The sequence below is a fragment of the Coenobita brevimanus genome, chromosome 29 (assembly GCF_032717465.1).
Source record: "Coenobita brevimanus isolate Jiangsu-jjx chromosome 29, ASM3271746v2, whole genome shotgun sequence".
Lineage (NCBI taxonomy): Eukaryota > Metazoa > Arthropoda > Malacostraca > Decapoda > Coenobitidae > Coenobita > Coenobita brevimanus.
In genome coordinates, this window is record NC_136982.1 from 28981146 (window position 1) to 28993181 (window position 12036).

General features: G+C 45.7%; 1 protein-coding gene across 3 annotated transcripts in view; it reads left to right on the forward strand.

Annotated features, from left to right (window-relative positions):
- SecS (Sec synthetase) overlaps positions 1-12036 on the forward strand; it is a 203652-nt gene that overhangs the window by 159070 nt on the left and 32546 nt on the right. For 2 of the 3 annotated variants that reach the window (XM_080268681.1, XM_080268683.1), the window contains one exon: positions 1416-1550. The exons of the other annotated variant lie outside the window; for it this stretch is intronic. In XM_080268681.1, coding sequence (XP_080124807.1) covers positions 1416-1550 — 135 coding nt within the window. The remainder of the gene's footprint in view (positions 1-1415; positions 1551-12036) is intronic. 3 annotated transcript variants of the gene reach the window in all.

Consider the following 12036-nt stretch of genomic DNA (forward strand, 5'->3'; position numbering starts at 1 on the left):
CGGCCTCCTGACATCCACCCTTCTGAATCCTATCTTCCTTGTGAGGACAGGGTCCACCTGGCCAGGCTGAGATGTGGGCACCATCCAGACCTCTTAAGCTACCAGAAGAGGCTGGATGACTCCATTGCTGATGCCTGTCCAGGATGCAACACAGCACCCCATACTATTAAGCACATTATGGAAGACTGCATTGCACACAATCACCTACGCCAACAACACAACATACACTCTTTGAGAGCTCTGTGGGAAAGCCCTGTCTCGGCTGTGGCCTTCCTAAGGGACTCGGGGCTGTTCGGCCAGACTGACTAGGGAACAACTACTACTTTGCCATTCTCTCACTATCTTGCAAATTCTCCACTCTTCTCACAGGAGCTGTTTCCTCCTGTCTTCCCCTTCGTCTCCTCATCCATTTTCTTTGCAGCTTTACCTTGGCCATCACTAAGTGATGGTCAGAGACTCCATTCCCCCACCCTCTCCACACTCTGGCATCCAACACTTGTCTTCTCATTCGCTCGTCCACTCACACATAGTCTATCATTGCCTTTCATTCAACAAGTTCACCATCCATCCTTCTCATTACTCTCCATGTATACCGGTTGATCATCTTATGCCGAAAGTACTGTAGGTGTTGGCTATTGCCAACCCTTACCAGCACAGATGTCCACCAACACACTACCATTCCCATCTACTTCAGCTGGTACACCCCACTGACCAACCGCTCCATCCACTCGTACATTCCCAACTTTACCATTCATGTCTCCAATCAAAAGCACTTTCTCGCTCCTCTCAAATTTGTCCATACGTGCTTCTACTCTCGCCCAAAAGCACTCAAAGCACTCAAAATGGGCAGAGAACAGTGCAGCCCATCAACCTCGTGCGAGGGTTAGGGGGACACTGGAGGGAGACTGTCTGAGGCTGGAGGCTAGTACTGAGACGCGGCCTCCCAATGGCTAGCCGCTCGTGGCCCGTACGTCCCTCTGTTATGTGGGATCAGACTTCCTTTGTGGGTTTTCAAGGCCTAAAACACGCGATACTTGCCCATCTGCCAGCCAGCCATAAGAATCCTTATTGTATGTAACTTTATACAGGGAGGATCTAGAAGGCTTCACCTACATATTGGCGGGAATAATTCACCATCGGCCATTTTTGACACATATGTCAGTCTGCCGCTAGACGCCTCATATGTTTGTATTACCATCCTGACTTTTTTTTTTTTTTTTTTTTTTTGCCATAAATAAGAATGCACAATCTTTGCCCCTGGAATTTAAAGTACAGTAGTATAATTCTGTAAAATATGCAAGAGTGTTGACTGGAACAATGCTTTTATTGCTAGTAAAGAAAACTTTCAAATCTCTGTTTGTAGTGTTTACAGTATTTGTTGATTCCTGTGTTCATATTTTCTTGCATCTGTGCAGCCTTGACTCTTCCACTGGGTTGTGAAGGCAATGAGCTGACTCAGTTAGGCTCTATGTTGTTTCGTCGAGGAGTGTCTGGAACGAGAGTTGTAACTGCCATGGATGTCAAGACCATTGCCGGCCATAAATTTGTTGGTAAGTTACTGTTAAGTACTATTAAATACTGCCGTACATTTTCATGTTGTGTCTTATCAAACTATGTAATTTTGCTATTCTCCAATATTTCTGAGAACAGTACTGCATAATGTGTTGAAGTACTGCTTTTGTAATTTGCCTGTGGCATGTCTGATTTCTCTTAGCCTGCAGAATTCAGTACTGTTTTATGGTGTTGCTTCATGGAGCTAGCAGCTAAAGCCTGAGCATAGTTAATGGCTACATTAAAGTTATGTCTCAGTTCATTTACAAATATTCATACTTTTATGATTTTATCCACAGATACAGTATTTGTATACAAATGGTATATACTATACAGCGCAGTAATTGCGCCAACTACCTGAAAGTGCCCATTATATGAGTGGTTGGCAAGATATGTAGTATTTACTGAAATATAACCATTTGGGATTTATTCACAGCTCAGTGTTCTACATAATCCCCAAATTTCATCATATCACAGTAAATGAATACAACATATACTTTTTAAAGGAAAGTCTTACTATAAGTTTTTTACAAATATTTGGTGAATGTAAAGGTTTGATGCTGTTTGAATAAAACTGCCTGCACATTTCTAAATGCTGTTAGTAATTGTCGACAGTATGAGGTATGTCATGGCAATCATGTTAATTCATAGCTTTGAGCATATAGCATGTAGTCCTTATATGCACAATGAGACAATTGTGCCATGACTTTATTGTGTACTGTAATTGTGATCACTGTACTGATACATGTAATGGTGATAATAATTGATGCAACCATACAGTAGATCCATGCAATAACAGAGTAATTGGGGGGATGCCTGATCCGATAAAACCAATAGTTCGTAATATCTGTTACCCCCCTACCCCATGAGGTGGGATTTCAAGCACATGTTTTGAAAATAAATGAATACAGTAGCTTATTCTAGTACTAAAAATGACAATTGTACCCATGTGACACCAACTTGGCCCATTTTTTCACCCTTTTTGCACCTTGTTTCACATCCGTGTCATAGCACTTCTCCATAACTAGTACAGTATTACAGTAGTCCTTCTATTATTCACCGTAATAGAGCCAAAGGCATATGCAGGTAGTGGCCATGTCCGGATAGTGAAAAATATCCCCCTACTATACCCAGACCCTACCTCTGCCTAACCTCCAAACTATACCTAACCTATTTGTACAGTACCTCTTCTTGCTTTGGCAGTATTTTCTTGTCATTCAGGCATATTTAGGCATCAAAACACACATAGGAGTTTCAAAAATAATTTTTAACAAAGAAAACCATGAAAAAAAAAATAATATTGAAAACCAAAAAACACCTTACCTATACACTAATGTACATATATACAGTACCCCTCCGAACTTTGGTAGTGTTTGCCAGTCATTCTGCCATATTTAGACATCAAAACTCACATAGGAAAATCCAAAATAATTTTAAACAAGAAAACCATTAAAAAACAATAATTAAAAACCAAAAAAGATTGTACCTATACACTACTTTATATACAATACCCCTCCTAATTTTGGCACTGTTTTCAGGTCAGTCTGCAATATTTTGACATCATAACACACATGGGAATATGCAATGTAAATTTGAACACCAAGAAAACTGACAAAAACCTAAAGTTACCTGCCAAAAAACATTCAGTTGGCGTACTCACCACCCAGTGCACAGCAGACAGGCTTCGTTACCCACACACCTCCAGCAGGTGTACAGTTATCCCATATGGTCTAGTGGCTAACCTTTGCATTTAGCAAAGGTCAAAGAAATTATCCTCCTCCTCCTCCCCCTCGTCTACTTTATTTTTATTTTTATTTATATATTTTTTAATGTGAGGAAGAAGGAACCAAAGGCAATGAGCCCACAAAACTGTTCCTTCCAAGAGAAAAACAAAATACAAGAGAGAGCCGAATTCAAGATCCGCTCATTTCGGGATGCCTGGACACACTGCATTTGAAAGACTGGAGATCATAGGCAGCAGGAAATACAGACAGAGGGAGACAGTTCCAGAGTTGACCTGTTGCATAAATGAAGGACTGGGAGTAACGGTTAACTCTTGCATTAGAGAGTTGGACAGAAAAGGGATGAGAGTTTGCTGCTAGACGGGTGCTACGCGCCCGTCGTAGAGGTGGAGGAATGCATGCAGACAGTTCAGAGCAGCAGTGACCACTGAAGTAGCGATAGAAAAGAGATAAAGATGCAACAGTGCGGCGAAGAGACAGAGGTTGAAGGGAGTCAGTAAGAGGAGGAGAGTTAATGAGACGAAAAGCCTTTGACTCCACGCTATTGAGAAGAGCTGTATGTGGGGAGCCTCTCCACACATGAGAGTTGTACTCCATGCCGGGGTGGATAAAACCTCTGTATAGAGTCAACAATTGTGCAGAGGTAAAGAAGGAATGGAGTCGGCTTAGCACACCCAATCTCTTGGAAGCAGATTTTACAAGAGATGTAATATTATCATTCCAAGATAAGTCCTGAGTAAATGAAACCCCATGCATGTTCAAGAATGATGCAGGATTAAGCTGAATATTATTAAACATTAGTGGGTATACCTGTTGAAGATTTGGTTGGGTTGATAGGTGCAAAAACTGAGTCTTTGATGTATTAAAAACATCCAGATTATTTTTACCCCCGTCAGAGATACGAGCCAAGTCAGATATTAGGTGTGCCATAGCCTCATCCCTTGCTTGTTGAAGTAACTGCTGAGATGGACGTTGCGGGAGTTGAATGGAAAGGTGGAGGGTGGAGTCATCAGCCTATGAGTGGATAGGGTTAGATGTACAGCTTAGAAGGTTATTGATGAACAAAAGGAAGAGAGTTGGTGATAGGACAGAGCCCTGAGGAACACCACTGTTAATAGGTCAAGGAGAAGAACGATGGCCATCTACAACAGCGGCTATAGAATGACCAGAAAGGAAGCTAGAGATGAAAGCACAGATAGAAGGATAGAAACCGTAAGAGGGCAGTTTGGAAATTAAAGATTTATGCCAGACTCGATCGAAAGTCTTTGAGATGTCAAGTGCAATGGCAAAGCTTTCGCCAAAGTCCCAAAAGGAGGATGACCAGGAGTCTGAAAGGTAGGTGAGAAGATCGCCTGTGGAGCGTCCCTGACGGAACCCATACTGACGATCAGAAATAAGGTTGTGATAGGAAAGATGCTTTAAAATTTTTCTATTAAGAATAGACTCGAAAACTTTTGAGATACAGGATGTTATAGCAATTGGACGATAGTTAGAGGGTTGGGAATGGTCACCCTTCTTTGGGACAGACTGAATGAGAGCAAACTTTCAACAGGAAGGAAAGGTATAAGTTGATAGACAAAAGCAAAAGAGTTTGCCTAGGCGGAGTGTAAGCACAGAAACACAGTTCTTGAGAACAGCAGGAGGGACCCCATCAGGCCCATATGCCTTATTAGTACTGAGGCCAGCAATGGCAGAAAGTACATCAGCTGAAGAAATTTTAATGTCAGCCATGAGGTAGTCAGAGGGGGGAAGTGATGGAGGAACAACACCGGAATCATCTAAGGTGGAATTGGAGGAGAAAGTCTGAGCAAAGAGATCTGCTTTATCAGTAGAAGAAATAGCTACAGAGCCATCAGAGTAGAAAAGAGGAGGGAAGGATGATGAGGTAACGTTGTTAGAAAGGTTTTTGGCAAGGTGCCAGAAGGAGCAGGAAGAATTCGAGTTAGAGTTGAGAGCATTTAGTACGGATGAAATTATTTTTAGCAGAGCGAAGAACAGACTTTGCACGATTCTGGGCAGAAACGTATAAAAGATGTGATTCAGAGGTGGGTTGGCTCCGGTACCTTTTACAGGCCCTCTCCTTGTTGCGGACAGCATTAGAACAAGCATGATTAAACCAGGGCTTTCGTGCATTAGTCAAAGGATATGAGAAAGGAATGTATGCTTCCATGCCCAAGAGAATAACCTCCGTAATGCGCAAGGCACACCTAGATGGCTCCTGGGCATGGAAGCAATACTCATTCCAGGGAAAATCAAAGAAGTACTGCCTGAGGGCCTCCCAATCCGCAGCTCCAAAGTGCCACAGACGACGTTTCTTTGGAGGGTCCGCAGGCAGTACCGGAGCAATAGGACAGGTTAAGGTGATAAGGTAGTGATTGGAGGAGCCCAATGGATAGAAAAGATTAACAGTGTAAGCAGAAGGATTAGTTGTAAGGAAGAGGTCAGGTATGTTGGAGCTCTCTCCAAGGCGGTCAGGGATACAGGTAGGGTGCTGTTCAAGCCGTTCTAGGTCATTAAGGATAGAAAAGGTGTAGGCTTGTTCACCAGGTGGATCAGCTGGGACTGAGCGATGAGCGGTGACTTGCGGCACGGTGATGGTGGTCAACCCGTCTCATGAGACTCCTAACACAGCTGCAAACCTATGTTCAACGAAGGTTCAACGACCATCAATGTGTTCGGTTGCGGGTCCGATAGTGAAGGCAGGAAACAAAGTGGTGGTGGTGGTGATTGTGAGATTGGGCTGGCACTCATGGAGTTGGCAGGCTCGAAGGAAGAGTTGATCCTGGTCTGACGATAGGACCAATGATTCTGCCGGATGATGAGAGCATCCCCGACTGCCTGCAGCTCCATTGCCAGGCTGAGCGGCACCAACTCCCTGTCACAGTGCTGGTGCTCGGCGTACTCCAGCACCTCCTCAAGACTCACATGTAGGGCACTGTGATGAGGGAGTGATGGAGTTACAGGGAACTGTGAGTCAGGGTCCTCATCCTCGTCCTTGTCCTTGTCGGTATTGCTGTCCTCTTTCGAGGCTACAGCGGTGATCTCCTCATTAGACGTCGTCTGATAACCAGGATCACCACTGTCGTCTTCAAGCCAATACTTAATGTCTGATGTTCATCTGCTCTCCTGCTGTTTGAAGATGGCGGTGGAAATCATCCACGTCAAATGCCTCAAACCCATGCTCAGCTTCGATTCCCCAGAGGAGATGAGACCAACCGCTCTCAAGGGTTTTCACGGAGACTTCCTTCCATGAGCATGCCCAGTTGAACCCTGCAGACTTTAGGTTGTAATGCCGAATATTCTGCAATGTCTACCCTCCACGTGTGTCCTCAGTTCCATCCTTGTCCTCCAACATTGCCATCATCTCGTTGAGTAACCTCCAGCGGTATAGTCTTTTGGCAGCCACGATAACATCCTGGTCATCGGTTGAATCTGAGCAGTCATATTTGGTGACAGAAGCATCCATCTAATGCGCCCGTCATCAGCAACTAAATCCTTCTCAGACTGATGTGCTGGGGCATTTCCAGGAGCAGGAGTGTCTTCACTTTGTTGCAAGTGGGACCAAGGACCTTCGTTTGATAACGAATTACCTCCCTGACAAAATGTCTGTGGAATCAGTCAGTAAAGATCTTGGCAGTAAACCAGGCCTTCACAGAGTGATACCACACAACAGGCAGGCTATCCATCATCCTACGGAGACAATATGGTTGTTTTGCACACCGAGCAATAATGGATTTGAGGCAGTACATCCTGATAGCTTTAGCACAGCACAAATCAGAGACACGTTGTTTGGACAACTTGCGACCAGGCACAGTCTTCTCCTTTGCAAGCATGTTGGTCGGCAATGAGCGGTAGAGTAGACCAGTTTCGTCAGCATTATAGACTTGGCCAAGGGCAAAGCCCCCATCCTTGATGAAGCACTGCACTCCCTGGCAAAACGGGTCTACATCTTCCGCTGCCGTGTCCAAGGCCTCATCTTGTGCCTTACAACCTGTAAATCCATGGCAAAGCTTGAAGCAGAAGAGCCATCCTTCAGAAGCCTTGAAGTCGTGCGTGTTGTGCTGGCGTGCACACTTCTCAGCTGCAGCCTTCACTTCAGTCCCACGCATAAGCACACCGGCAGCATGTTGCTGGTGATACCACAACAGTGTTGACTGGTCGATAACGGTGTGTCAGACCTGGGCCATGACTTTCCTGTCGCCCCTGTGCGTGCTTTTGCTGAAGTCCTGTCCGTATTGCGTAAGCTTGTCCCGTGGCTTCTTTATATCAAACAGTGTAGAACGGGCTAGATCATATTCCCGCAGTATGCTTTCTGTGGTCCATCCTGCGTCAACCTTGCTCAGTATCTCACGCTTCTTCTCCAGAGCAAAACCTTCCTCTTCCGCCTCTCAGGTGGTGGTGGGGCCATCATCACACACACACATGAGAATGCAGCGGAGGAGGGCCTCAACCAGAAGAAGGTAGAGGACCACCACAAAAGCAACCACATTCACAGCCATGCTTGCAAATGTGACCACTCAACCGGTGACAAAGGCGGGAACAGAGGTGTGGGTTTGGAGGCTTGCAAGCAGTACAGTGCTGCCATATCGTGTCCCACACTTGCCTCTGAGCACAGAGGAAGTAAAATGCAGCAAACTGACATCTGCATACAAGGTTTACTTCTATTTGCCCAGGCAGAGGTTAATACATGACAACAGCAGTGGATGACCAGTCAAAAAAGCAGACTTTCCTGATCTACCAGATGACCCGCCGACATGTCGTAAAAATACCCCCGCTAATACCAGTACACCAGTCCTGTATGAGACAGCCCTAGCATGTATTCAATATGGACGGTGGGTGTTAGCGCCGAAGTGGTGACATGTGGAGGTGTAGGAGGACTACTGGGCCTTGGGATAGGCTACTGCCCCCAAGATATAGGACCTGAAGCCTTTGCCCAGAGTCGGATGCATAAAAAAAAAAAAATAATAAAAAATAAACATCATCGCCTCAGGCAGTGTATGACTAATGCGGCCTGCCAGGTAACTCTGATCATTAGGTAGGGAAGTGGACAGGCGCTTGTGGTGGGGGATTTCGCACTAATCCCGGAGGCCGGGAGACTCTCGCCATTCAGTGTAGAGGCAAATGGGTGCTTTTACCCTACATTTACTTGTGGCTTGTGGTCTGTGTTACATTCGCGGTGGCCGTTGGAAAACAACTCCCAGTGAGCAGGTGACTTTGGACGTTTGGTAGAGAGGTGGACGGGCACTGTCACCGAACATTTACTCGTGGCCTGCGGTCTGTTTTAGACATGCGGCGGCAGTTGGGAACGACTAATCCCAGTGGCCAGGCAACATTGGACATTCAGTGGGGATGTGTAAGGACGTTTTGACACCACTTGTGGGTTACGGTCAGTATTGCTTGGGTGCCAGAGGTTTGTAGGAAGTGATTGGACTAGTGCACAACTTTGACCATTCAGTGCAGGGGCGGACATTTTAGTTTAGGTGGTGGGTTACGGCCTGTTTCCCGCACACAGCTAGAGCCCAGCTGCCATGATACCAAATTTTTGAACATGTTGGCTGGCCATTCAAATTTCTCGTGGACTTTTACATCCAGATTATGGTTTAATAAAGCCAAGGTCCAGTATCCGGATAATGAACACGTCTGGGTACTGCACATCTGGATAAATGAGGGATTACTTATTGTCTGTTATTACAACTCAGTAATCATGGTGGGGAGAGGGCAATTTCAGGCCAGGCTGGAGAAAAAGGGTGGGAAACACCTGTATTGTACACTGTACCTGTGTAGATGGATGTACACTGCCACTCTTCATGTATGTGGTACACTGAGTTAACTGTCATTCATCGTCACTGTCGGCAAAGATGGTATCTGGTAGCTGGTGTCATATCTTGAATAGAGAGTCCTGAGGTGTTGGGGGTTGTGGTCCTGGAGGCTGAAGTGCTAGATCCTGAAACTGTGTAGAGACTGACTGAGGATGTTGATGTACAGACACATTGGAGGTCTGTGACTGTGTGAGACCTCTTGGCAGCAGGAGTGGGCACAGGCTTGAAAAACTGGGAGATCTTAGCCTGGATCTTCCATGGCTGCTGCAGCTGCATTAACTCCGGCCCAGTGAGCTGCATGACTTTTATATTGCTGAGTTAGAGGTCATCAAACTGTCTGTGATGGTCAGGATTCTGTCTGTAGCATCGGTGCATGCAGCTAGAGATGATCCAGGTGTCTCTTCCTCCTCCTCTTTGTCTTCCTCCATTGCTGGTATCTTGTCTTGTTCTAGTTCTGCCGCAATCTCCTCCTCTGTCTGGTGATGGTGCTCAGGCACACCAGCATCCTCATTCAGTCACTCTTGCAGCTCCTGAGCAAGGTTCCCTGTTCTGCAGCTAAAACCCCTCAAAATCATGCTGTGTTGCTGGAGTCTTGGGGGTTGTGAGGAGTTTGCATCATGCATTCTTGAGCATGGCAAGAGGCACTTTCTTTTATTCCTCTGCCCAGTTGAAGATGGCATTTTTATGGTTTATTTCTTGAAGTTGTGCAGGGTTTCCTTCCCATTGGTGCCCTCATAGTCATCCTGATGCATCCAGTTCTCTGTCAAAATAAAGCACAGTTTCAGATAGAGGCTTCTATATTGCCCTTTGCACTCTCTTTAATTCCCTGGTCTATGGGCTTGAAAAGGGCAGCGGTGTTGGCTGGCAGGAGTAAGGCCTTGATTCATCCAGCCTTGCTGCAGAGTTTGCTGGAGGAAGTATTGTTCAAGAGCAGCACTGCCTTCATTTTATCAGAGCTGATGCCATTCCTATTTTGGTGCTGCCTTGTGGAAGGGTCAAAGGTATGGTGGTTCCAGTCATTAATGATATCATGGGTAAACCAGGCAGACTTGTTACTGTACTATGATACACTGCAGGAAGCTTGGCCATGGCCATGATGACCTGGAGTGACCTGAGTTGCTTGCCTTTACCTACTGAGTGTGGCTGTAGGTCATGAGAACTATCAGCATTGGCACAGGCCAGAATGGAGAAACACTCTTTCATTCATTTATGCTTTGGAGTGTTGCCAATATCTTTGGAAGCCTGGGTGTTTTGAGGAAGAGCACACCAAACAAGCCCAACCTTGTCTGCATTGTAGATTTGAACTTGTGCAAGCCCTTGTCCTCCATCAGCTTCCTTTGATGCTGGATGAAGGGCTCCACAACATCAGCATCGGTGCTGAGCATCTCCAGTTATGACCTTGTTAACAGTCCCATGGCACCATCTGAACCTCCACAGCCGGCCATCGCTACACTTGAAATTTTCAGTTCCAAGGTGTGTAACAAGCCTTTGTGCCATGTGTTGGATGTCCAGGCCATGCACAGGGACATCCTCAGTTCACTCCTGGATGTACCACTTATACATACCATCATCAAGTTTTTACTGGGTACTTTCCTGGTCCTGAACACATCCATCCCCTTCCTCCTGCCTCCATTTTCATCATTACCTCCGTTGTTTTATCTTTAGCCTTCAGGATGTTGTGAGGGTTCGACCTCTTGAGACCATACTTGCGCAAGAGGTTGCCCCTTCTCATGTCTTTTTTGTGGGCCTCAATCACCTCTGTCTTTTCCACAATGGTCATAATCTTCCTCTTTGCTTTTCAGAAGAGGAGGTGCTGGGAAATTCCTTACTAGAACCCATTTTCTTATTCACAATGGGAAAGTACTTGGCACGCATGATAAATATGAAATGCACACACAGTTGTCTGAATGCAGTGAAAGATGCAGCAAGACTGAGGCCAATCACATGCAATACAGTTGGCCACAGACTCAGGTTCCACCGAGGCCTACCAGAAGTAGCCTCAAAATAACTGAACTTGCCACCCATTCCTGCCCTTACCTCTCCAACCTAGTCCAAGTGGGTGAGAAAAACCACCACCAATGTTGGTTGCTGCATTCAGGGTCACCCTATGCATGGGGAGCAGTCTGTAAGGGTCAAATGATGCACCTGCTCTAATGGATAGTACTGTGTATGTTAAAGCCAAAAAACTGTCCAATGGACTCAGAGGCATCCGGAAGGGTTGTCTGGTGTGCCCCATTCAGTGGCCATTATTCGATATAACGGACAGGTTGTCCATTGGATATCATGATGGTCATTAAATCCCATATTCGGTCTGTTGGGGTCTGTAAAAGTGAGGGTCTGCTGTATATCACACACTGAAAACAACTAGCTTATGTATTGTCCATTTACAGATTAATTCAAGGTGGTAGGTGGTGGTGACCATCATCCACTCACTCGATGTAGTTTTACCAACTTCTTCCTTTCCCTTTCCTGTTCTGTCTCTGGCCTCATTTCTACCTACACCCACTGCAAATTGACTTAGAACCTACACACAGAATTGCTGTGGGAGAGTTGTCTGTCTTTGCTTTGTGTTTCCACTTCTACCAAGTGAATTTTTTTGGCAAGAAGTAACTGGTAACTCCTCTGGTGTTGGCGGGAGGTGGTGAAACACTCAGCACGTCAGTGCTTGCCCAGAAGCTAAAGTGGGAGTACATGTTCCCGTCGCTCCGAGCTTGCTCCTCCCTCTTTTTTTGTATGCATTACTGTTTGCTCTGTTATTTTCCTAGAGTCGAGTTGTCATGTCTGGAAAGTACTGCTCAAGGGATGAAAGGGTCCGTATCATTGCATGGAGGCAGGATAATGTCCCTATCAACATGATTTGTGAACGTACTGGACGAGCAAAGTCGACCGTTGTGAAGATTCTTGCTGCAGCGCTTGGCCTGCCA